The sequence below is a fragment of the Acanthochromis polyacanthus genome, chromosome 5 (genome assembly GCF_021347895.1).
Source record: "Acanthochromis polyacanthus isolate Apoly-LR-REF ecotype Palm Island chromosome 5, KAUST_Apoly_ChrSc, whole genome shotgun sequence".
Taxonomy (NCBI): Eukaryota; Metazoa; Chordata; class Actinopteri; family Pomacentridae; genus Acanthochromis; species Acanthochromis polyacanthus.
This window is the reverse complement of record NC_067117.1, coordinates 40,626,912-40,654,513: the sequence shown is the minus strand read 5'-3', so window position 1 is coordinate 40,654,513 and position 27,602 is coordinate 40,626,912. Positions and strand designations below refer to the sequence as shown.

At 40.2% G+C, this 27,602-nt stretch overlaps 1 protein-coding gene across 1 annotated transcript in view; it reads right to left on the bottom strand.

Annotated features, from left to right (window-relative positions):
* Positions 1 to 27,602, bottom strand: part of tasora (transcription activation suppressor a) — a 58,070-nt gene that overhangs the window by 20,819 nt on the left and 9,649 nt on the right. Inside the window, exons 6-19 of the mRNA XM_051947984.1 lie at positions 20,691 to 20,822; positions 14,940 to 15,070; positions 13,554 to 13,585; positions 13,281 to 13,386; positions 10,677 to 10,780; positions 10,394 to 10,497; positions 7,748 to 7,820; positions 7,344 to 7,418; positions 6,532 to 6,728; positions 6,166 to 6,429; positions 5,867 to 6,050; positions 3,531 to 3,659; positions 3,148 to 3,302; positions 420 to 591 (exon numbers count right to left, since the gene is read on the bottom strand). Of these exons, the coding sequence (XP_051803944.1) occupies positions 420 to 591; positions 3,148 to 3,302; positions 3,531 to 3,659; positions 5,867 to 6,050; positions 6,166 to 6,429; positions 6,532 to 6,728; positions 7,344 to 7,418; positions 7,748 to 7,820; positions 10,394 to 10,497; positions 10,677 to 10,780; positions 13,281 to 13,386; positions 13,554 to 13,585; positions 14,940 to 15,070; positions 20,691 to 20,822 (1,858 nt within the window). The remainder of the gene's footprint in view (positions 1 to 419; positions 592 to 3,147; positions 3,303 to 3,530; positions 3,660 to 5,866; positions 6,051 to 6,165; positions 6,430 to 6,531; positions 6,729 to 7,343; positions 7,419 to 7,747; positions 7,821 to 10,393; positions 10,498 to 10,676; positions 10,781 to 13,280; positions 13,387 to 13,553; positions 13,586 to 14,939; positions 15,071 to 20,690; positions 20,823 to 27,602) is intronic.

Here is a 27,602-nt window from a genome sequence, read left to right as displayed (position 1 = left end):
GACAGAAGACAAAATATTTCACTTAACTTCATGTACGACTAATAGATTTACAGCTCTGTGCAGGATGTCACAAACCTGCAATCTGATCTGATGCTTGTTGCCTCTGGATGCCATTTTTATTACAAAATGCACTACTGTTGTGTTGTAAAGAAGCTGGTTATGAAACAATTTGGCTCCTTATGGGTTTGAAAATGCTTTTTTCTGTCTCATATTTTCTCATGTTTGAGTCATTAGGGCTGAGCTACACCCAGATTCTGTCAGTAGATAAAGGAAAAAGTTATTTCTTATGCAGCTCTTAAGTCTGGATGAGGATAAGTTCAATGCACGTTTGTATTTGCTGCAGTACTTTAAATGATGGTCATGCTTTTATCCTCATCTTTTAAACAGTGAAATTTATAGTTGTGTTTTGACAGACTGACCTGTTATGGGGATGAGGACCCACGGGATCTCTCCCTGTCCCTCTTCTTCGTAACCTCCTGTTCTCCGCCCCATTCCTCCTCCTCTACCTGCTGCTCCCTGATGATTGGTCTCTCCGCTGTGTGAGCTGGGACTGAATCCCTCCAAACTACTGACACTGCCCGCCATCTGCTCCTATGCACACACACACACACACACACACACACACACACACACACACACACACACACACACACACACACACACACACACACACACACACACACACACACACACACACACACACACACACACACACACACACACACAGTCAACACTTGGAAAACTGTTGTACATGCTGATTCCAGGTTGTTTGAGTTTTTCCAAAATAAATAGTCAAACAAATTCAACTTTGCCTTTTAAATACGGCGTAACTGTGTTACACTTCCCAGTACAGTGAACCCTCCCTATAACGCGGTTCACCTTTCATGGCTTCGCTGTTTCACGGATTTTTTTAGTGCAGTTTTCTTATGCTTTTTTGAATTTATGCTTTTTTTAAACAGTGCATTGTGTTCTGCATCCTGATTGGCTAAGGGACTGTCCAACGTGAACAGTCTCCGTGCCTCGTCTCCTCTGCCATACAGGCCAGCGCTGCCTGCTGTGGAGCGCTGGATCATTTCTCTCCTTGGTCTCCATGTAGTGAGACACCCTTGAAAGAGGGAGCTGACGGGGCAGCCTTATTCTTTTCCCCCGCCGTCAACCGGACAGTAGACGTGGTCCCCAGCCGTCTCTGGCCATCGCAGCCGCGTTCCCCAGGAGAAGAGCGCCGGAGCGAGCCTTCCCCACCCCCGACTGCTCCATTTGATTCAACCGGCCCATTCTCTGAGGCAAGAGTACCGCTGCGGCGTCCACCTGGCTGCAGCTGCAGCGCCCCCCCAAGTGCAGTATTGTATAATATCTGTAAAAAATAAAGCTGACTACTTCACGGATTTCAACTATCGCGGGTTCTTTTTGGAACGTAACCCCCGCGATAAACGAGGGTTCACTGTATACATTTTTGAGTTCTCTTTACTCCCAGCTACAGTTGTGTTCAGTGGTGTAGTCTAGTTTTTTTTCTAGTGGGTATACTCCAGCCTCATAAACCAAAGCCAGGTCAGATTCTCATATATGGCCTCAATGAATGCACATATTTTTTGCATGATGTCTTTGACGGAAGTTACACGAGCACGCACACACACACACACACACACACACACACACACACACACACACACACACACAGCAACAGCAGCTCCTTTATTTCAAACTACCAATTAGATACTTATAGACATTATAGCGTCAGCAGCTCCTCCTCCAGCCATCAGGTAGAGCTGACGTTTCCTCTTCATTTGCAGAGTTTTGTTGATTTATTTTTGTGCAAAAAAGTCTTATTGAAATTTTAAACAAAAGTAAGAATGCCTGTTTTTGAAAGAAAACAAATGCACAAAATGAGTCAATTATAAGGCTTCTCATAAAAACACTGAATGAAAAAGAGTTTGTCAAAACACAAATGATTCATATTTGCCTGGTTAGGCTAAAATGAGGCTACAAACTAATAAATTAGGAGCTGCTTGGGAGCCAAAAGAACCGGCTTTTCTTTGGAAGCCGTGTCAAAAGCTCTCTGAAAAGAGCCGAACTTCCATCACTACTGTCCTCTTTGTCCCTCACCTCTCAACTGGTTTTTGAAGGCAGAGCTGCAATCCAATGCAGCGACGTCATTGGCTGAGCAGCGTCACGTGGGATGCCTGAACTCGTACATAATTGGTCTGTGCGTTTCTGAGCTGATAGACCAATGATAAACACTGGAAAGCGGCACCGGTAAAATACAAGCGACCTGTCAAATTTACACCCGTATAGACGGCGTCTGTGTCCGGATCCGGACTGCGGTCCGCCTTTTAGTGAGCCCTGTTCTCAGCCAGACACCTTCCGACGTCACATACAACTTCACCGCTTCCTGACACAGAGAAGATGAATTTATGAACGGGAAAGTGAACGTTATGTCAAAAAACATACTGATACATAAGTTTGCACATTTTTAAGTGGGTATACAGAAATTTGGGACCTTTTCTAGTGAGTATACGGCATATACCTGCGTATCACGTAGACTACACCACTGGTTGTGTTGTTCCTATAGAGGTTCAGGATTTGAATGTGGTCAGCCAATGTGCTAACTAGATTACAACATCACCAGAAATATTACAATCCAACAATGACAATGTGTAGCTCTGTTGTGATATAGATCTTCAACTGTAAATCACAATGCCTCTAATTTTCATCTAATGTGGATTTTTTGTTAATCATTCTCTGTCTACACTGTCATCCAGCTAATGCTGGCACAAAATTTCTATAAAAAAAGATTAACTATACCTATATTTTGATATTTTCATAGAGTGCACTTTGAAATACAGTGAAGTTGCCCCCATCTCTACCAGTCACCTGAGCTCAGGGGTTCTGAAAAGTATGGGTAATGTCAGACTCTACATGATAGAGGATGGTGCTGAGGCTATCTCGCTATCTCTGCACAGCATCTTTGTTCTTGCTGGGTTTCTATTGTACTCTATCATAATGTAACTGTACTGAAGGTAAAAAGCAGGTAACAACGCCTCCAGGGAAATAGAACAACACCAGTGCATAGGTGACTGTTCTTACTGTGCATCTACAGCATGATGTTGTGAAAAAGACGACATACAAACATAAAATATCTTCTGTTACCTCCAGTTCCTCCTGCTTCCTCAGATCAATGTCACAGTTGGTGGGCAGGCCCAGCTTTGTGGCCAGCCTGTCAAATGGAGAAGACTCCCTCTGCCCCTCTCCTGGCGTCTCACAAAAGTTCCGGTAGGTCGTTCCCTCAGCAGCTTGGGTGAGGCCTGCATACAGGCAGAGAAAAGTCAGCTTCTTTATTTACTATAATACTTGTAAAAAATGTTTTAACATCTTCATAAAGGGTTTTGTGATGTCTTGCAATCTGAAAGTACCTTTTAATGCAACATGACTAACTGCAAAACAAGATGTGAGCAGAGAAGGAACACAAAAAGGTTCTGTATGTTCTATCATTACTGCATGTTGCCAGGCAGAAAGCTTCAGTATCCAGTCACCTGTCAGCAGGCCAAGAAGTCTGGTAGCCACTTCAGAACCATCTTCTCTCAAATCAACATCCTTCAGACCCACTGAGCCGATCACAGATGTAAGAGAGACAGGTGAGGAGGAGACTTGGCTTCCCTCAACTAGGGCAGAGACAGAGAGACCAAGTGTTAGCAAACCACACAGCAGTCAGGAACTGTGAGACACAAAACATAAACAGTACTCCATTATGTAAGGTATGTTTAGTCTGACTGCAAAAAAACTTCAGAGAAAAAAAAAACGCATGTAAAGTCAATAAAAAAATCTCATTCGATTGTTTTTATTTAGAAATATAATGATGCTATCAAACTATGAAAGAACACAAATGGAACTATGTAGTAAACAAATGGTGTTAAACAAATCAGAATATATTACACATGTATACTGTAGATTCTTCACAGTAGACTCCTTTGCTTTGATTACTGCTTTGCACACTGTTGGCAGTCTCTCTATAAGCTTCATGAGGTTGTCTCCTGAAATGGTTCTCCAACAGTCTTGAAGGAGTTCCAGAGATGCTGAGCACTTGTTGGTTCTTTTGTCTTCACTCTGTGGTCCATCTCATCCTAAACCATCTGGATTGGGTTCAGGTCAGGTGACTTTGGAGGCCAGGTCATCTCCATCATCTCCTTCTTGGTCAGATAGTCCTTCCACAGCATGGAGGTGTGTTTGGGGTCATTGTCCTGTTGGAGAATAAATGATGGTCCAACTAAACCAAACCTGATGGGATGTCATGTGGCTGCAGGATGCTGTGGTAGCCATGCTGGTTCAGAGTTCCTCCAGTTTGGAATAAATCCCCAACAATATCACCAGAAAAGCACCTCCACACCATCACACCTCCTCCTCCATGCTTCATGGTGGAACCATGCATGTAGAGATCTGTTCACCTTCTCTGGACTCATAAAGACACATCAGCTGGAAGCAAAAATCTCAAATTTGGACTCTTCAAACCAAAGCACAGATTTCCACTGGTCTAATGTCCATTCCTCGTGTTTCTTAGTCCAAACAATTCTCTTCTTGTTGCTGGTAAATTGGAAGAACCTCTCTTCAGCAGCAGACGTGAATCTTGGTCTTCCTTTCCTGGGGCGGTCCTCATGTGAGTCAGTTTCGTAGCGTTTGATGGTTTTTGTGACTGCACTTGGGGATTCATTCAAAGTTGTTCAAATTTTCCAGATCAACTGACCTTCAGCTTTTTACAGTATTGATGAACTGTCATTTCTCTTTGCTTAGCTGATTGGTTCTTGCCATACTATGGACTACAACAGTAGTCAAATAGAGCTATCCACTGTGTACTAACCCTACGTCTGCACAACACAACTGATGGTCTGCATCAGGAGACCACCTCATCAAGTTGACTGACAGAACACCAAGAGTGTGCAAAGCTGTCATCCAAGCAAAACGGGGCTACTTTGAAGAATCTAAAACATAAAACATATTCTGGTTTGGTTAACTCTTTACTGTTCACTACATAATTTCTTGTGTTCTTTCATCATTTTGATGTCTTGAGTTTTAATCTACAATGTAGAAAATAATTAAAATAAATAAAAAAACATTGAATGAGAAGGTGTGTCCAAACTTTTGACTAGTAGTGTATCTCTCATAACATGCAATCAGATGTTAGTAAACTTCCAGATGTGCAATTCCAACTAATCCCACACTTTGTAACAAAGATAGCCTGAACAAGAAAGACAAAATTAAACACACTATATTGTACATCAAGCTGATGTTATCAAATCAATCAACATACAACATGAAAAACAACTTGAACAGAAAATTTGTGACTAGAAAAACAGCTTCGATCCAGCAGAGAAACCTCACATCGTCTGACTTTTGCGCACATAACTGTAGTCTAAAGAATCAATTAAGTGATTAAAAGAGTGTTGATGCAGCACCACAGACAGCTCACTTTATGTATTTATGTAACTAGCCAAGACAGCAATGATCCATATTCACAGTCTGTAAAGTCTCTAATTACAGAAGCTCACAACAAGACTTCTTTCAAGCTGTTGGACTGCTCACTGTTATTCTCCATGAGCCATGCTGTTCTCTCTTAATGAAGTACAATTTTTAAAATTTATTTATTTAGCCTGTATTTAACCAGGTTGGTCCTGCTGAGGTACAATGACCTCTTTTTCAAGGGAATCCTGCCCAAGACAGCAGCCTGGGAAACATAAAAATTGCAACAATCAAAACCCGACAACACCAACTCACTCAACAAAACCAATAAAATGTTGGGTGAATTACACCTTCCAAATGAGTAGCGCGTCCAGTGAGCATCAAAATGCTGGTTTTATCATGCTTTTCATCATCTCACCTGGAATCTTGTGGTGTTTCCCAGGTTCCTGTGATGCTTTTAGGAATTTAAGCGCCCTCTCTGCTGTCTCCTGTTCCAGCTTCCTCTTCCTCCCTGGCACCTTCAGCTCCTCTCCTACCTCGTTCCTCACCTCATTTTCTGCATTGCTCTTACAAGTCAGAACAAGATCTATCAGCTGCTGCATCTGAAAAACAAAGAACATACATTTGAGCTCACTACGGTCTGCAAAATGTATAAAGTGTCCATACTCATAGTGTAATGTTTTGTAACGATCACTGCCATCCTGGTTTCAGTTTCACCTTTTGAGAGTTGGTCTGGCCATCTCTAGTGTTGCTTGTTGCCTCTCTTTGGCCTCCAGCACTCTTCCTGGGCTTCACATCCTTGGGCTGCTCAGGGCCACAGTGTGCCTCCACCATCTGCTTGGCCCGAGCCATTGATAGCAGGTAGTTGGCAGGACTGTGCAAGTAGGAGTGCAGGTAGCTGTCCATGTTCACCTGAGGGTGTTTGGATACAGGAAACAACTGTCCCTGCTCGTCGTACTCACCCATTGGGTATTGTCTAACCTGGAAAGCAAAGACAGAAAACCGTGCTTTCGATCATGTTGCAGCGCCACAGTGGAAAAACTGGAAATTTGAGGATGACAGTATAAAAGTTGTTGGTCATACAGTGCCGTCATTCATGCCAACAAGATATTCCCGTGCATGGCGCTCCACACCAGCAGACAGCTCAGCAGGGGGGTTTGCGCGGGCTTTAACCAGGGCGTGATGCAGCGCTGGGATGAACTGAGCCAGCTGTGGCATCAGCGTTGCACCTGATATCGATGGCTGTGAAGCATCGTGGGACGAGGAGGCACACCGCAGTGCTACAGGTAGAAACAGAGACAACAACATCTGTGCTCACATCAAGTCAAAGCTACAGTTTGGACTTAATGTGGGTGGTTTTTAGCCTCCACACTCACTAATAGTATTGACATCAACATGACGTTTGAGGTTCAGCTTGCATAATGGTAAGTCAACAAAGAACTGTCACTAAGCTTTCTTTTAGTTGAGTAAATCTCAAGTAGCCTGTTTTAGTTTAGTCTCAAATAGCCAGACCTACGCTCACAGCCCTTAGTGTGCTCTGGAGAATGATCTGGCTGTACACATTATCATTATAATATGGGGGGAAAAAACACTCTGGCCTCTTAGCATTTCTTTAAACCAATCACAATCATCTTGGTGGTGCTAAGCCCAGGACACTACAACAGTGCCACTGTAAAATAGCAACAGGGAGAATTGGTTTGAGAAGAGGATTTTTGAAAACAGTAAGGGGAGGAGAATGCTGTGTGAAATATGGGATGGAAACAGTAGTAGTACTATATCCAAAGTCTATAACAGGTGAGTTACAAAAAAATAACTGTATTTTGTAGAACAGGCACCAAAAAAGTAAAATCTTGCAGATTTGAGAAAAAAAATCATCTTATTCTTCTGATACTTACCGGATTTGACCAGATCTCTAGATTCTGGGAAGACAAACAAGGCCTGAAGACACCTTTTCCAGCTCTCTCCTCTCTCTGAAAACACAAACATTGTTGTCATTCTCACTCATGCTGTCATTTGTGGTAGTGCATTTCACTGATAGAAAAACACTGATAGAAAAATACAACATTAACTGCTTGTTCTCCCAGCAGTGATGCTGTTTTTAGCTGAACTAAGATGTTCTGAAAGTGTTAGGTAGACAGCACTTTGTTTTCTACAAATACATAAGAATAGTAAGACTGATGTAATGACATGAAAACACATAAACCAGACTTGTATTTTCACTCACTACATAACCCAAATAACCCCATGTTATTATCCTGTACATAATGTATGAGGGCAACTCGCCAGTCCCACGTCATACCAGTAGGCGTGGCCATTTGAACACTTGACAGCAAGAAAAGAAAGCCTTTCTCAGTAAGTGGAGTCACCAGAACCTGTAGAGAGAACAGACAACAATCATTCAACACTTTACCTCTTCCTTCTTCTCTTTCTTTCAGTACTCCCAGTTTCTCATAACACTCCTACAGTTACTTAATCCGTCCCTCCAGGAATTCACGAAACAACCAATCTCCGCGAATTTTGCACGGCCTTGCAATTTTGTCCAATCACCGCAACTTTCCCGCAATTTTGGCCCGCCTCCCGTGAGTTCCACCAATCATAGCAGCTCCCAGCGCAAACGTAATGCACGTACGTCACCAAATTCACTTCCTTGTTTATGGTTTGAAGATGCAGACGTGTGCGATACTAATGTCTCTCATTTACCAATAAAATTGCTGCTGAAGACCGTGATAAACAATTAATTCACTGATGTTCTTCACCAAAGCGGAGCTAAACTGTTTTACAACCGTGCAATATTGTGGAGGAATACAAAAAAAAAAAAATCATCGATGAATACACACTTTTTTTTTAACATGAAACATATTAGAACGGCTGAAATGCGCAGACAACAGAGCAGACAAATCACCATGATGGAAACTGTTGCATCCAGATCTGTTGGAGCACTGAAAGAATGAAGGTAAATTAGATTATTTATTCCACCAAAGAACACAGCGGAGTTATGTGACGATCAGCGTGTGTGAATCCTTCTTCTGTTACCCACATCACTCAAAAACAGACTCAGGGATTTGAATGAAGTTTTCAGGGTCGGTCAGAAATGACACAAGGACCAAATGATTAGACTTCGGCAGTGATACGGCTTCAAGTTTGGATCCACGGATTTGTTAAGGATTTCCCATTGAGGTAGTGGCACAGCGTCTCATAGCGGCACGGTAACCATGGCAACAAGTGAACGCTACCTCAGCGCCTGCTGACGATCACATGATTGTTATCCTACTACAAATCTACCACTGTGGACGTATTGGAAATGATACAAGGAACAACTGATTAAATTGTGGGGGTGTTTCTGAGTCCCATCAATTCCCGTCGCCCCCTGCATAGTTAGGTCACGTCATATTAAACCAGTATCTGGCTGCTGCTAATGTCCCACTGTGGTGTGCCAGTGTTTGTGGAAATGGGTCAGAACGTTAAATAATTAATTTCGGAATAAATATTGTCAATTACAGTGTTGAAACATGTTCTACAAGCTGGAAAAAATGCAGCTTTTTAGCAATTGTCATTGTCTCCCGCAATTTCATCACAACAAATAAGCTTAAAACATCGCAACTTTAATCGCAATTTTTTAGAAAAGCTGCCACGAATTCAGGCATTTTCGGCCGCAAAAATCACGAAAAACGCCTGCGAAATCCTGGAGGGACTGGTTAATACTGTTAAATGACAACATAATGCAGGGCTCCAGACTAACTTCTTTTCCTAGGAGCACAGTGGCCCCTAACTTGAAATTTTAGGAGCGTAAGCAGAAAATTTAGGGGCGCACAGCAAAACTGACTTGCAAAGTAAATATTCACATTCCTTCTCATTTTCACTGTATTACTGATAAATACTTGTACAATAAATGCAGAAACTATGATTTCAATTCACATTTTATAGTGCAGCAGTTGACACAACAAGAAAAGCACTCAGAGTGCAGTACTCCACCAAGGCTGCTCAGTTGATGTACAATTTCCGACGGATGAAATCTTTAATAAAAATGACCTTGTGCTGAGTACAGGCATGTGTTATGCATGTGCACGTTATGAATTTATACTGAATCGCAAGTAAATGACTCTTATAAAAGTCTGCTGATCAGTTCATCAATTTTGGCAAGCCTTTGTTTTGCTAGTGTTAAAATAACCATTCCCTTCAGGCTTTTATTTTGAAGATGTATTCTTAATGCTACGGGCTTTTATTTTGTAACTATTCCAGGAGCACAGGACGTGTTTCACTAAGAAGAGGTTTCTTGACATGACAAAGACGTGGCAGAAAAGTAGGAAAATCCACATAAAGATGAAAGAAAACAGTTCCATACTGTTGCTGTCTGTGTCTAAACTTAGAAGAAGAAAGGAGTGAAGGACAGAAAGGTGGATTTGTGTTCAAAATAAGGCTGAACGTAAATAAAGGCTTTGTGAAACATCAGGAGCTTCACCGTCATTCGCTCCCCACTCTCACACACATTGGCCCGCCTTCTTCTTCTTTGGTGCTCGTCTCCTTTCTTCTTCTTTTAGAGTTAACGTCGGTTAAACCAGCTCATTTGCGCATTACTGTCTACTGGCCCGAAGTGTGGAGCAGAAGTTTGTCGGCAACAAAAAATATTCAATAGTAATTTAAAAAAAAATTGGCAAATTTACTGGTCGCACATGCGCGAGTAGATGAAAAAATTTACTCGCACTCGCTCAAATTTTGGTCGCAAAATGCGACCATTTAGTCGCAGTCTGGAGCCCTGATAATGGGAAGAAGGGGAAACTAGAAGTTTGTGTAGGTAAATATAGACTCAGGTTGCTATTTAACATCTTCTCTGCATTGTATATAAGATCCTGCTATTCCTCTTAGTAACACATCCTCCTGTGATGTATCAGAATCCATTACTAATGTAAAATAGTTCATTTACATTTTTTAAGTAAGCAGAACCTACCACTCTTTTTATCTCGAGTTCCTGTAGCAGTCTGGCCACACTGGTTGTAGATCGATTCCTGTCAATCACCTCCAGAAGACTGCAGCAATGTCCGTTATTCACAACTACACAGAGAAAAAGTCCAGTTCAGTTCATTCTCAGCTTTATGTCATCGACGTTTAAAATTACTGAATGTCAACACATGAGAGTGGCCACTTCGAACATTAATCACGAAGAACAAAACCCAGTCAGCTACATTTTGGTTTGTAAGGTCCCATGACTCAGAAGAATAGTTTGACCTCACCTTCTTGACTGCCGCTGTAGAGGTTGTAGGAGAACAGGTCGGAGGGGAGGAGCTTGGCTACCTGGTCAAACCTCATCAGGTAACCAATTTCTAGTTTCTCTGGTCTGATAGAGTCACATGGTGAGACACACAGAGCAAGGTATTAAAAAAAGTTAAAGATGCATTTGTTTCACATAAAACAGGCCTCTGTATTAAAGTACTTGTTGGCAAGGTAATCAAGGTTGTGATCACAGATCATCCTTCATCCATGTCAAATGAAGTCAGTTTGTTTATGTAGCATTTTAATGGGGGATCGACTGATATCTGTGGACTTTCGTTGCCCACTAAGGTCTATATCTTATTTTCTTAGTCTTCCAGACATGGTTTTGGGGTAAACTGTGGTTGTCTCCTACCTTCAATGATAGCCACTAACGTACCCATTAGCCACTGTGAAAGAAGTCAATTTAGTGACTAGTAAAACACTGACATGACTCGCAAGTAAACCAGCAAGACACAAGTATGCAAGTAATTAAAACCCCACACATGCCTCAGATTACATGAGTAGATGTCGCAATGGCCAGCCAGGCACTGGCTGGCAGAGATATATCAACTCCTGTCAGGACAGCCATGGCAACTGCTCAGGGATATGCTGCCCCACACAGGGGAGCACTATTTTACCCACACCTGGGGAGCACCTGGCCCTATGGGTCTTACCTGTGAATGATGTAATGTAAACAATGCAAGGCTCCCTCAGAGTGTGATTAACACTCTTCAGAGTGCTAGAGCATCATTCACCAGGTCTCTTTGTGACTATGAGTGGAGAATGTTGGAGGAGTGATGTTAGAGCAGAGGACACATCTCCTTTCAGTGCGCTGTTGGTGTAATTGTGTCATTCCTGCAGGACGTGATTGAAGAACAGTAGGCCCTCTCCACAAAAAGGTGTTTCTGGCTGCTAAATGCAGCCATGTGGGAACTGAAGACGGCTAGCCAACATCCTTTGGTTTGTTTCATGAAAGTGTCTCACAAGCTGCTCCCTATTTCCAGGCCACTGGCCCTCCCATGGAACTTGGCAGTGGTTTTGAATGGACTCTCCGGAGCTCCAGTGGTGGAGGTTGGTTTGAGGCACCCGTCTCTGAAGACAGGGCTGCTGCTGGTGTTAGCCTCTGCCAAGCAAATCTGTAACATTCATGCCTCTCAGTGCACTCAATTTGCTCCTGCGCATGCCGGGGTGTCGCTAAAACCCCACCTTGATTTCTCGCCCAAAGTGGTCGCATCATGCATGCTCTCCCATCTTTCTTACGGCATTTTCTCTATCGCCATTTTCTTCTTCTGAAGAGCAGCATTTGCACATGCTATGTCCAGTCTGTGGACAGGACAAAGGGATTTTGGAGAAGTGACCAGGTTTTTGTGTCCTGAACTAGCCCCTACAGAAGCAGGCCATCACAAAGCAGCAGCTCTCCCACTGTCTGCATCCCAGGCCCTTTGTAAAGGGGGTCATATCCAGGAGATTTGTGCAGCAGTGAGCTGGTCTTCACCTATAAGCTGGACATCTCTGCTCTGAGCCAGGCTCCTGCAGCACTGAGTGCTGGGCCTCCTTCCAGCAGAAGGCAGCTCTTGAGTGCTGGTGGCTGAGATAAATGTATGTGATACAGGAGTTTCCATATCCCACAGGTGAGACATCCAAACGAATGCTAGGAATGACAACTATAGGATACTGGTGTAAGCCTGGTTCTTAGAGAAGCATGAGTGAGAAGTCTCACCAGACAGCCCGGCTTTGTTGGATGACGTGAGAAGAGGTGTGTATTTTGGGTGATGCTGCGAGGGTAGTGCAGGGTACTTAAGGGTAGGTGGCTTCATCTGACGCAGGCAGTCAATCAGGATTGGTGGAATGAGATCAATGTTTCTGAGGCACACACAGGGGCATATCCCATAGTGAGACATCTCCCTCACGCTACTGTGTGTGTTACACAATTAACGTATAGATTTTTAGTAAATAGGGAACAGTAGAGCTGTTGTGTCCACTTTCACTGGTCCTTTTGTTGGCTGGTATGTTATCCTCTGAGGAAATTCTCACTGATTAGACAATCTACGGCAGTGGTTGGCAACTGGCGGCCTGCGGGCCAAAACTGGCCCGTCAGGAATAATATCTGGCCCGCCAGATGATTTTGAAAATTTGATTTGGCACGGAGCCAAGCCAGTCCGTCACCGCAACATGATACTCTGCTGCCAGGCATTTCCGCGTTTGCGCTACTGGTCGGACACGGTTGTACCAGCCAGATTTCACTGAGCAACAGTGTGTGCAAAACATGTGTGTGTCTCGGGAGTCATTTTTAATACATCTGTGATCAGAATTGAGACGTGTGTCCCAAGCGGCAGCGATCAGCTGTAGAAGCTCCGCTGCTCGCAATATCGACCAAAATGATGTTTGGTTGACTGCAGCCTAAGTGGACAGAGAAATGAGCCAAGAGTTCTATAGCGATTGTTTAAAAAGTACCACACAGTAAACTATTTGCATGTATTTATTTTACATCTTTTAGAGGTTAGCAAAAGGTCAAAGGATTAATTTGATCCTGTCATCTGATTCTGTGTAACACAGCAAACAGGAACTGTTTGTTCAGTACTCACAGTCTGTGGGGTAGGAAGGGACGAAAGAAGGAGCGAAATGAGATCTGGAAGAGAACCCGGTCATCTTTTACTAAATCTCCACTCCACACAGGGAACTGAGCACGCTCTGTAGGGGCAAACATGAGACAGGTATCAAAGCTCATCCGCATCAGAGGCAGACAGCAATAAGAGGACTTTATACTGTGTTTATATTCAAAGCTGTGTGTGAGTTTTCTTTTATAAGACGTGTAATTAAAACGACAACAATGTCAGAGAACGGGGACCAGTGTTTACCTTTATTCCTTTCTGCTGACTGACTGTTCAACCTGCCCATCAAACAGAGAGCACAAACAACATGTTAGTCCACACACTGAGCACTGCCACCAAGCTTAAAGCACATGCAAGTTTGTAATGTACCTGCCATTTTCATGAGCTCAGATCTCAGTACCGTAATGGATATTTGTCCATTTTACACAAATCTTGAACAGACAACATTATTATTTCCTTTTGTCAAACCCCTCATATTAATGCAGAGTTTATGTCTCTTTTTTCCTTTCAGGTAGACAATTTACTTCCTCCCAGCACAGGACTTTGGCAGTTGCCCTCACAGTAATATTATTCTATGATTCAAAGATGATTTGAATCTTCCAGCAGGTTATCTTTGTAAAAATATATGTTCCCAAAATTAAAGTATTTATCAGAGCAACAACAGGAAAACTGGATTATAAATGCATAGAATGTCTTTGAACTAAACACATATGATGTGCAGTTTAGTCAGGAAAAGTTCTCAAATCAAAGCTTCTAATTGCAATATTTTATCAAAATCACTTTATTCTGCAGGTCTCATTAAAAAAAAAAAAAACAGCAAAAACAAACTGTTTGCACCAGAGACTGTAAAAAAAACACACCAACAAATAACTCTGTGCTCCCTGTACTCTTAAGTCTAACTGAGTAGCAATTAGTGACTCAGCTGCAACCAACCACCACGTGACAAAAATTCAGTGAGTATTCAGCTGAACTGCAGGCTGTGTGTTATACAGATCAGAGAGAAGACACATCTGGAAACAGATTAGAGTCTGAGGAAAATAAAACAAACATAACCAGTAAAATGAATGCAACACGGCTATAAACAAATGCAGTCATTGTGTTATCTACAGGATGTATACCCACAGTTTGTTTCCAGTATTGGTGACACTCATGGACAAAATGCTGTTTATGTTGATTCCAGGGTTATTACATTTTGGTAAAATAATCAAAGTAAACAACTTTATCCTTTGTTGTCATTTATGGCATCATAACTTTGCTGTTCTGCACAGAGACATTTCTGAGTTCTGTCTACTTGTAGTCACGTTGTGCTGTTTCCACAGAGGTGTAGCAAACAATGAGCAAAAACACCCAGAAAGTGCTTAGGGTTCAGAAGGCCAGTGTCACTCAATATATTTATCAATACTGGAAAAAATCCAGAAAACAATTGTCCAAAAGCCAAATTGGTATGATCAAAGCTAATCAACCTAGGAGGGAGAGAGATTGATAAAAACAATACAAACAACCTTTTATTTTAAGAATAATATAAAAATAATAGCAAAATAAAACAGAGCAAAACTGTCTGCTGTTAACTGTTCCGTCCGTCAGCCTGTTAGATGTTATCAATGGAATGAACCATATTTCAAGTATTCATACCTGATGGGTGCTAAAGGTTTGCTGGGAAGTGGAGAGTCTTTTCCTTTAACCTGGAAGGAGACAATGGCGTACGGACACACCTGGCGAGGTCGCTCCCGCAGCTCGTCGAACGAATACTCGTAGAAGTATTGCTGGAGGAAACAACAAAAAGTGTTCAGAGTCATGATTTATTTCTTTAAAGAAAACTCACCTAAAAAAATACAGAGATGACCACGTGTCAGTCTCAGTTGCATCTAAGATTTTTTGCATGATTTTAGTTTTAGCATTGAATGGAACCTGAACCAAACATGAAGCACAGCCTGATCACAACTCCACCACCAACTGAAGGAGTTATGCTGATCACCAAACAGCTTGCTCCACCAGACCAGGGGTCGGCAACCTTTAACACTCAAAGAGCCATTTCGACCCTTTTCCCACAGAAAAAACACCGAGAGCCGCAAAATCCTTTTGGCATTTAAAATGAAGACAACACTGCATATATCACTTTTTTACCTCTATGCCCTTGTTAATCAGCCTCTAATTAGATAGATTAATTTTTTAAATTGTGTCCTTCCACTAATATTTATATTACTTGGTTAATGTCATTTTTGCTCCTGGACCTTATATGTTACGTAATGTTAGCTGGAAATCAATAATTTGCGAATGTCTATTTAACTTGTAAAATCTATTTATCTATTTATCTTAAGTTAATAACTTTTCTCCGGCAAGTCGCTGACCTATTTTTCCAAGACGACACTCCTCTGACTCTCTGACCTGCTGCCTGGACATCGAGCCGTGTTCTTGCGAGTAACGTGTATTACCCTATCATGAGTACTTTTGACTCAAATACAAGACGTGTCTTTCTTGGAGTGGAGCTTTAATATACAGGCTTGCCATTCTTGAGTACAAAACGATGTGAAACTACAGGCGTTGCTTCTCCAGGAGTAAAATAAAAAAAAAAGGCATGAAACGTGTGGGAATCGGAAGTTCCGTGTTGTCTTTCTGCTTCAACTCTGCGCTCTCATGCAATAGTACCCCAGCAGCCCATCCGGTGGAGTGACACATCAAAATAAGAGCGGTAATTTCACAATAAAATTGTCTATATTAAAATGCATTGAAACGCGCCTGAAAGGCAGAACAATTTATTTTCCAAAGTTACAGGGAGCTTGCAGCTCATAGTCTCTTATGCTCTTTAGTTTAGCGTATATAGAGACTTGTTTTTCACCAGTGTAACACCAGGTGGGGCTGGTGTAACACTTTCTTAGATTTAATTCTTTGTCCGTTTTTTTTTTTTTTGTTTTTGTGTGGTTTGTTAATTGTCTTTGTCTATTATTTCTGTAAATGCGAGAGGGTTAAGAAATGCAATTAAACGCAAAGCTTTTTTTTTATATTGCAGACAGTACAACACAGATTTCTGTTTTATTCAGGAGTCTCACTCTGTGGAGCTTGATGGCAGCTTCTGGAGATCCCAATGGGGAGGTGACTTATGGTTCGCTCATGGTACAGAACGTTCAGGAGGGGTGGGCATTCTGAAAAATCGTTTCAATGGTAAGATTTTACATTCAGACCTAGATAAGGGCGGCCATTACATTACTTTAGTATTGGAAAAAGATCATATTATCTTTATTATTGTTAATGTGTATGGCTTTAACAATCTGAATGAGAACAAAAACTTGTTTACTACAATAGAGAAGCGTATGTCGTTCTGGTTGAATAAATACCCTACAAGCTTTATCATTCTGGGAGGAGATTTTAATGTGGTATTAAGTAATGAGCTGGATAGTATCCCCCCTAAAAAGCCAGATTCATCAAGTAACTTTGTTAAATTTCTTGCTCAAAAATTTGATTTAATTGACTCGTGGAGGGAGGGTCACCTATCTCTGAAGGCATTTACCTGGTCGAACAAAACGTTAACAAGACAGTCACGTATTGATTTTTGGTTGACCTCTAAAACTTTAAAAAATGTTACCTCAGATATTTTCCCTGCCCCATTGACGGACCACAAAACCATTAGTCTCCATATTTCAACTGGAGCAAACTCTCCTAAACCATCATACTGGAAGCTTAATAGCTCAATTTTAGAGGAGAATGAAGTGGCTAATACTATTTTGGAATTAATAAGCGAGTACTGGACAAAAGCAACGGAGCAAAAAAGATTTAATATTAACTGGGAACTTTTCAAATTTGCGTCAGCAAAATACTTACGGAAATTTAGTAGTGATGTAGCAAAGAAAAAAAGGAAAGCCGAAAATGATATAATTCTAAGAACTACAACCTTATTATCAAAATCTATCAGTGATATCACTGAATCTGAAAAAACTGAACTTAATGACCTTCAACAAAAATTGGATGAAATTTACAAGAACAGAGCTGAAGGAGCTTATGTAAGATCACGTAGACAGTGGCTTGAAGAAGGAGAGCAAAATTCTGCTTACTTTTTTAGGCTGGAAAGACAGCAGGGTAATAAAAATACTATAAATAAACTTAATATCAATGGATCTGTTATGGACAATCCAGCAAAATTAGCGGAATATTGCTCCCAATTCTATAGTAGTCTTTACTCCTCAACATTCTGCCAGCAAACTGCCTACACTTTTTTTCAATCATTTCCAGCACCTGAGCAGCTTTCACAAGTGGATAAAGAACTCTGTGATAAAAATATTACTTTGAAAGAAGTTGAAGATGCTATTAATCTATTAAAACTAAATAAATCCCCAGGTAATGATGGGTTAACTTCTGAATTTTATAAGAGATTTTCAGCTAGTCTATGTCCCTTTCTTTTGAAAGTGTTCGAAGAGTCTATAGATAGAGAATCACTGCCTGCCACGCTCACTCAAGGCCTTATAACTTTAATACCAAAGGCTAAAAAAGACCCATTATTTCTGGATAATTGGCGTCCTATCTCTTTACTTAATAATGATTATAAAATTATGGCATCAATATTTGCGTCTCGAGTTAAAATAGTGTTACCAAAAATTATAGACGAATGTCAGTCGGGCTTCATGCGTGATAGGCATATTTCAAATAATATTAGGTTAGTTCTCGATATTCTTGATTACAGTGACTTAGTCCAGGATCAGAGTCTGATTCTCTTCCTTGACTTCTATAAAGCGTTTGATTCACTTGAACATGGATTTATGCTCTCTGCGATCGAAAAGTATGGTTTTGGCGGGTTCTTTCAGAGTGCGTTGCGCACCTTGTACTCGAATGCCAATAGCTCCATTAAATTGAGCCACGGCACCACACCAAGGTTCCCCTTAAATCGAGGTGTCCGTCAAGGGTGCCCTTTGTCCCCCTATATTTTCCTTATAGCTGTACAATTTCTTAACTTGCAGGTTAAAAACAGCTCTCTTAAGGGTGTGTCCATTGCAAAGAATGAAATAAAAATTAGCCAACTGGCAGATGACACGGTTTTGTTTTTGAAAGATGATTCGCAGGTCCCTGTTGCAATAAATGTGATACAGTCCTTCTCCAAGGCTTCAGGGCTCAAATTAAATGTTAATAAATGTGTGCTTTTGCCCGTGAAAAATTGCTTCAAAAACTTAATTTGTGATATCCCAGTTAAGGACTCTGTCGTTTACTTGGGCGTCACTGTAACCAAAGATTTGTCTAAGCGAAATAATGAAAACTTTGCACCAATGATTGAAAAGACTCAAGTTGTTTTTAATCGTTGGTTGCAGAGGGACCTGTCTCTTGCGGGCAGAGTACTGCTGTCCAAAGCAGAGGGTCTATCGCGTTTGACGTATGCTGCTCAGGTTCTGGACGTGGAGCCCTCCGTGTGCAAGAAAGTAGATCAGGTTTTGACCAATTTTGTATGGAAAAATAAGACCCACTATGTTAAAAAATCTGTGGTTCTGAATCCCCTTGATAAAGGGGGTCTGGGGCTAATTGATTTTGCTTCTCTTAATAATACTTTTAAAATTAATTGGATTAGGCAACATCTCGCAAACCCTACTTCTATTTGGAATTTTATTCCACATTTTGTTTTCTCTCAAATCGGTGGTTTGAAACTTATTCTGCTGTGCAGTTATAGTATTCAGAAAATTCCAATTAAACTCTCATCATTTCATAAACAAGTACTGCTCTCGTGGACGCTGATTTTCAAACATAACTTTTCTCCACACAAAAGTTACATATGGAATAATCAGCATATTGTGTTCAAAAACAAGTCGCTATACTTAGAAAACTGGTGTGGTAATGGTATTTTATTGATTAGCCAGCTCTTCAATGAAAGTGGTCTTCTCTATAGTTACAGTGAATTTTTGGAAAGGTATAGAGTACCAGTGCCACCCCGGGAATATGCTATTGTTTTTGATGCAATACCGTCTGGTCTACGGATGCTCTGCAAATGCTCTAACTTTAAACCTCCGGTTGTAGTGTCCCCCTGTGACCCAACTAAAACACATGTTGGAAAAATTTGTTTCTCCATGTTAAGTAGTGGTAGAAATGGCAGAATTCGAGCCCTGTTTCAGGAGAACATAACATCTGTTCCAGCTGCAATTGCACACTGGGCTAAATCCGTACCAGATGTTCAATGGAAATACACTTGGACCCTACCACAACGTTTTTTTCTCACAAATAAAGTTAAAGAAATATCATATAGAATATTACATCGATTTTACTCAGTGAAACACTTCTTAGTGAGATTTAAAAAAGACATAGATACCATGTGCGCTTTCTGCAGAGGCTCACCTGAAACTCTGGCTCACCTTTTTTGGTCGTGTCCAGCTACCAAGCGGTTCTGGAATGATGTTAATATCTTGATTACATCAAAAGTCAGTGCCTCATTCTCCCTTTACTTTAAATATATTCTTTTTGGTTTCCAAACTGATAAAATGTCCCAGAGGGGGCCCTTTATCATTAATCTCCTCATTCTCCTTGCAAAATTTCATATTCACAAGATGAAATATGCCAACTCTACCCCTAGTTTTGTAGTATTTAAAAAGGAACTTGAACATTATTTGGCCATCATTAAATTATGTAATCATAAGAAGGCTGTGAAAACATTAACCATCTGTAACAGTCTGAAGCTGCTATGAAAAAAGTGGGGAACCCCACGCTTGACCCTGTACTGGCCACTCCCATCCGCTAGCGGCCGGGGCTGGCCAGTTGGGGGTCGAGGTGTTTGGCTCGCTTTACACAGGGTATATGTGTATTGGTGTATACCATGTATATATATGAATGAAGACTGGAATATTGGCTGTCTTTGTGCATAGGTCGTTGCGTTACATCATGTGCTGTCTGTAATTGTTGTAGAGTTAGTGTGTATTGTCTTTTTCTTTTTTTTTTTTTTTTCCTTCTCTTTTTTTTTTTTTTTTCTTTCTTCTCTCTTTTTTTTTTCCTTTACTTAACCCCTCGCAATTTTAATCTAGCAATGCTGTATATCTGCTGTCAACTATCAGGCAGAAATTGTCTAGAAACTTTTTAGAAAGTCTTGTTGAACCTGCTGTTAAATCATGTTTGAAGCTGTTAAGCATTGTAAATGTTCTCTGGAAAAAAAAAATAAATAAAAAAAAATAAATAAATAAAAAGTTACAGGGAGCCACAACAGAGGGCTGAAAGAGCCGCATGCGGCTCCGGAGCCGCGGGTTGCCGACCCCTGACCTAAACGGTTAGTTACTTAATTCATTTGTATAATAATGTCTATGGATAAAAAGTTCTCTTTATTTCTGTTTATTGATTTATGGTTTCTGTTTCCTACAGAAACTGATATTATAAAATATTACTATAGTTTCAGAGCTCATATCTTTTTTCTTGTATCAGTGTCTTTACCTGTGTGAGCTCAAAGGCCCGGTAGGAGTTGACCGAGGTGACTTTGCTGGCGTTCTTAGAGATATGGCTGTCGAAGCGAGGCGTTGGATCGAGAAGGTTCTTCATGTTTTCATAGATGCTCTTCACTTTTCCCTGAAACCAAAAAATTAACTAATTATTACCATTTATCAGGGTTCTATAACAGATATTACCATGAAACTTCCTTAGTCGACAGCTTTTATAAAACAACTGGGGTTTGCATCACAAATTTTCTGACATTTTTAACATTTAGATATGCAATTGAGGTCTTTTTTCCCTAAACATTGCTAATTTGCATCCATCTACGGTAACACCGGAAAAAGCCTGGCTCAAGGTTCCTGTTGTATTTTGTTGACATATTAGAGCCAACAGTCTTTACGTAGAGGATTCTAGATTTCGCTTTTCATCATTCCATAAAATCGGAGAATACCTCTAACGCCTGCTATTTTTAGGATTATGTTCAATAAATTGGACTATGTGTGATATATAACCAAAACCCTGTGTAAAAACCTTCACAATTTAGATAAGAATAAGACACAACAGTGTGTTGTATTTAAGTGCTTCGCAGGTAGAGACTTCTATGTCAGAGTAGTAGAAAAATTCATTTTGACAAAATAGCTTTTACAGAATATGTATTGTAAAGAAAAGGTGATTGTTTTTATTTGTTGTGTGTCGCACTGCCAATTGTATTGTATACCATGTCAGACCTGACCCTTTGTAACATAGACTCTTTAAATGCAGGATGACACGTCTAGGTCAGGTGTAAGTCCTATCACCATAACTTCTTGGAACTGTAGAGGCCTTGGCAGTGCTGTTAAGAGAGCTAAGGTACTTGCACATTTAAAATCACAGTCATCAGATTTAATCTTCCTTCAGGAAACCCACATTAGACCAGTAGAACAGAGGAAGTTAAGGTCCAATTGGATATCGCAGGTATACCAATCAACATTTTCTTCTAAAGCCAGAGGGGTTGCCATATTTATTCGTAAAACGATCCCATTTGTGTTTAAATCTGTGACCTGTGATCCAAACGGGAGGTTTCTTCTTGTTTCCGGTGCAGTCAATTCTTACGAATTAGTTCTTTTAAATATTTATGCGCCTAACTTTGATAATCCGGACTTTTTTCACAGAGTCTTTAATCTAATATCAGAATATAATAATTGCTATATCATCATTGGCGGTGACTTTAACTGTTATCTAAACCCGAAGCTAGACAGATCTTCATCCAAAATTGCTGCTCCTTTAAAGTCCACTCAGATTCTTAATAATCTTATGGAAACTCACGACCTGGTTGATGTTTGGAGGCACCAGCACCCTTTAGACAAACAGTATTCTTTCTTTTCTGTTGTTCACGGTAGTTTTTCCAGATTGGATTATTTTTTAATCAGTTCTAACCTCATCTCAAATGTTGTTGGTTCGTCCTATTCTGGCATATTAATTTCAGACCATGCTCCACTTCTCATTAAAATTAATTTTGATCAGCCCTTACGAACATATAACTGGAAATTTAGCCCTACACTTGTTTTAGATAAAAGTTTCTGTGTATACATGAAAGCTAAAATTTCTGATTTTTTAGATACTAATGATAATAACGCTGTCTCAGACTCATTACTGTGGGAGACCTTTAAAGTTGTAATGAGGGGTAACATAATCTCTTACCAATCGTCACGAAAGAGAGCAAGACGGAGCCATCTTTCTGCCATTGAATCAGAATTACCCACCTTAGAAGAATCATACCGGCAATCCAAAGCGTCAGACACTCTTGATTCCATTTTAAAAATAAAAATGAAGTACAATGAAATTCTTGGAGACCAGATTAGGATCCAAATTCAAAAACTTAAACAGAGGTGAACAACCAGATAATTTCAAACTGTCTCAGAATTTGGTCACAAATTAAGAAGTACTGTAAGTTGTCAGACACTTCCCTCTACGCTCCGATTCACCATAATCATGCATTCCCTCCATCACTTTCAGATGCAGCTTTTGACAGCTGGAGGTTAAAAGGCATAGTCACTTTAAAAGACTTGTACGTTAATAAAAAATTTGCCTCCATTGCCCAGCTAAAAGACAAGTTCTCTCTTCCATCAACACACTTTTTTAGATATTTACAAATCAGAAACTATGCCCGCCAATGTTTGCCTAATTTTGAAAACCTCCCTGAGGAAAAAAGGGTTTACTCACTCTTACTGGGACCACCTGACTCCAAAGGTTTGGTCTCAAACTTTGTCAAAATATTTCATGAACACGTTAACTTTAGTACACAATTTTTGAGGTCGGCCTGGGAGAAAGAGTTGGGGTTGCAGATTGATGATAAGGATGTCTGGGAGGAGAGCCTCAGCAGAATACGCTCCTGTTCCATTAATGCTAGGCATCAGTTAATTCAATTTAAGGTGATGCATAGATTACATTACTCAAAAGTTAAATTAAATTAAATTTATCCTACGATCTCCTCTCTGTGTGACCGGTGCAGATCTGCTGATGGTTCTCTAACCCACCTTTTTTGGACTTGCCCAAAACTGCATAACTTTTGGTGTGAAATATTCAAGTGGTTTTCTGAAATCTATGACTGTGTGTTTAACCCTGACCCACAGGTAGCATTATTTGGATATTCTCTGTCCCTACAAAATCACAGCCTCTCAGTGCAGAGCACTATCATGTATGGAATAGTAATTGCTAAGAGACTGATTTTAAGACTCTGGAAATCGGACACTGTGCCTCAGTTCAAGGCATGGCTGATGGAACTAACTAGCTTACTACACATGGAGAAAATCAGATACAGTGTCATGGACAATCTTAATAGATTTTACACCATATGGCAACCATTCTTGGATCGTCTTGTCCGGCCTGGTGGGCATTCCAACATACCCCCAGTGTCCCACTCACCTCGAACTTGAAAACCTGTTGGTCTGTGATGCTTTAGTGATGCAACATTGTATTTTACTGCCTTCTGTACGCCCAGTTCTGTTTTTGTTTTTGTTAGTATTTGTCTAGTTTTGTTTTGTTTTGTTTGTTTTTTTTAAGATAAAAAAAAACTTAATAAAAATACTGTTCCAAAAACTTAAACAGAGGCACTTTGAGTTAGGGGATAAGGCTGACAAGTTATTGTCAAGGCAACTAAAATGTGTACAAGCCGAAAGAGCTATTCATAAAATATCCTCTCCTACTGGAGAACTGATAACCAGTCCAAAGCTAATTAATGACAGATTTGCTGAACATTTCAGCCAGTTGTACGCCTCTCAGTCAAATGCAACGGATAGTGATGTTGCAGATTTTCTCAATACACTGGAAATACCGATTCTTCAAGAGGCGGCCAGGCAGGAATTGGATGCAGATTTTACAGTAGAGGAAATTAAGATGGCTATTCGTTAATTTCCTAATGGGAAGGCATGTGGCCCGGATGGCTTTGGAATTGAGTTCTATAAAGGTAATATAGAGGTTGTAGCACCACTTTTATTAAGGATGGTGAAGTGCTCTTTAAGCAATGGTATATTTCCAAAAACTGTCTATGATGCACACATTTGCTTACTTTTAAAGAAGGACAGAGACAGCACTAATGTGACTTCTTACCGGCCTCTTAGTTTGCTAAATTGTGTTCAAAAGATTATTGCTAAAGTTTTGGCAAACATATTAAATAAACATCTGAACAAACTTATTCATCCTGATCAAACGGGCTTTATCCCAGATAGGTTTTCTTTCTCTAACACCCATAAACTACTTAATATTATATATTCGACTACATCACCAAATTCTGCCATTATTTCATTGGATGCGCAGCAAGCCTTTGACCAAATAGAATGGAAATATATGTTCACAACTTTAAAAAAGTTTGGTTTTGGTGAAAAATTCATATGTCTTTTGAAAATGCTTTATGCCTGTCCTAAATCCTCTGTTCTTACCAATCACGAGATGTCTGCCCCTTTTGTGTTACAACGTGGAACTAGACAGGGCTGCTGCCTTTCCCCAGCCCTTTTTGCCTTGGCACTAGAACCCCTCGCTATTTCAGTCAGAACGAATTCTCAAATTACTGGTATACAGTATGGTACCTCTGTCTCTGTCATAAGTCTGTATGCGGATGATATTATCTTGACTCTGCCCGATGCAAGAACATCTGTCCTCCCTCTTCTTAATTTGATCAAGAATTTTGGTCAGCTTTCTGGGTTTTCCATAAATTGGGGAAAAAGCCTTCTCATGCCCCTCTCTAAGGGTCTTGACTCCAGCTTTCTTGACAGCTTACCCTTCAAAATCTCCAAAGATAATTTAACCTATCTAGGAATTAACATAGCAAAAAATCCTAAATGTCTTTTCAAGCTTAACTACTAGGAACAGATTGATAAACTACAAAACAAAATCGAGAAGTGGAAACTTCTCCCTCTTTCCACAGTGGGACGCATTAACATAATTAAGATGGTGGTGCTTCCCAAATTCATCTACTTTTTTCAAAATGTCCCTATTTTCCTTAGGTCCTCTTTTTTCAAAAGACTTGACTCCATTATAATTCCTTTTATTTGGGCCAACAAACCTCCTCGTATTTCTAAAATACACCTACAAAAACCATCTGGAGAAGGGGGCTTTGGTCTTCTGATTTTTCATCACTATTACTGGGCATGTAACACTAGGGCATGGATTTTTTGGAGCCATGCTCCACTTGGAACAGAACAAGTTTCTGCTTCTTTTCCAAGTTGGCCAATAATTGAATCTGATAAAGCTATATCGCTTATGGATTCATCACTGTCGGCTATATTATTTTCCAATATTAAAATTCCTCAAAAAAAGTTAAAATGTGATTTTATTCTTCGTAACTCTCTGAAGATTCTTAACCAAATCAGAGGTGTGCTGGGCCTCTCTGGAACATCAATTTATTCTCCTATTTGTTATAATTCCTCCTTTAAGCCAGGTCTGACAGACATTTAATTTGCCCAATGGTCAGATGAAGGTTTGACAACCATTAAAGATCTATACATTAACAACCGCTTTGCATCTTTTGATCATCTGCAGTTGAAATTTAATTTGCCACCAGGGCATTTTTTTCGTTACCTCCAGATAAGAAATTATATTAGATGCACCATTCCTCAATTTGACACGATGCCAAAACAGCACAGTTTTTATGATCTTATGAAAAAAGTCTCCCACCTCAAAACAGTTGATCAAAAACTTGGTCAAACTCTTTTCTACTGCAGCCCCATCTGTTCACTTAAAGGATGCCTGGATGAAAGATATTGGTGCTAACATTTCAGATGATTTATGGGAAAAGGGATTGAAGGGAATAAAAAATTGTTCAATTAATGTTCGACTTCAACTGATACAGTTTAAAGTCATTCACCGCTTGCACTATTCTAAGACCAAATTAAATAAAATCTACCCCAGTGTATCTGCTAAATGTGATAGATGTAAAACTGCAGATGGGACTTTGGCTCACCTGTTCTGGTCATGTCCCCTACTTAAAAGTTTTTGGAAAGACATTTTTCAACTTTACAGTGTCATATATATAAAAAACTCTTTCTTCTGATTGTCTTGTTGTTATTTTGGGCTGTTCTGCACACTCTGTAACCCTTCCTCCTGCCCTTCAACAAGCTTTAAGTTTTGGTGTGGTTATAGCAAAGAGAGCAATTCTGAGAGAGTGGAAATCAGCTACACCTCCCTGCTTCAAGGCCTGGGTAAATGAGATGGTTTCTTGCCTATACTTAGAGGAGATACGATATTCTTTGTCTAACTTACAACCCAAGTTTCAAAAGATCTGGGGACCTTTTATCGGTTATATAAAGAAGGAAAAAATAAACTGTTGACTGCACAGGTATGTCTTCCTACATACTGTACCTCTGTAACTTATATTCTGTTTTTAGTTTGGAATGGCTATATTCCTCCTCATTCATTGTCCTTAACACAAGTCTGCCTGGAATCAATTTTATGGACTTTACACCTGGATCCTCAACGTATTCTAAGACTTCTAATATTTTATGGACATCCCCTACGAATTCTGTTTTTGGTCTGGCATGAACTCTGGCCTTCTGGCCTTCCTTTATTGTACTGTCTGGCGGTGCATATAAATGTATGTGTGTATACATATATATATATATATATTTTTTTTTTTGTTTGTTTGTTCGTTTGATATTGTATGTCTCTTGTTCTGTAAAGCAAAAAGTTCATAAATAAAATTATAAAATGCATGAAAAGACTCCTTGCATGTTGCTTTTAACCTGCTTGAGCTGGGAAACTGATACCAAAATGCTTTATACACAGATCTTTGCTAGTTAGAAGAAAGGGTTGGTGTTTATGCGTGAAAAACTTGTGCATTTTGCCAAAGTAATTTTCACTCACATTGTAGCTTACACAGTAAAGAACACGTGCAGTGCAACATCAGGAGGACAAAACACAGAACAGTACTATAGGAAGGATCAGGTGTTCATGGGGAACAAAGATGCCTGGATTGACTCAGGACATTCTGCCCTTACATCATGTTTCCTGAGTGGGACAGGTGTTGCCTGGAAAATCCAGACTGACTTTATTTATGTATTAATATAAATACAAATAAAGCAGTCTGGCATTGTGATGACAGGAGACGATTTCAAAAAGGAGGGGCTAACGAATGCAGCTCGAATGAGAAAGAACCAATCAGCGTAACATGGATGTGACGCACAAACAAATTGACCTTGAAGTCCATGTAGTCCAAACAACAATGGCATGCAGCCGAGAAAGCATCGCGGTGAATGATTACTGCCGTTTTTGTCACAAAAATCTGCGAATACATGGGATACTCTCAAGTACAACACTTATTTTTGAAAAGGCTACGCAACAAAAGACTCCGTCCGAACAATTAGCGGTGTTAGGAATAACTTTGTTAATGTTTGTGTTTAGTTACGGGAGGTGTGCAGGTGTTTTATGGGTAATCCAGGCGCT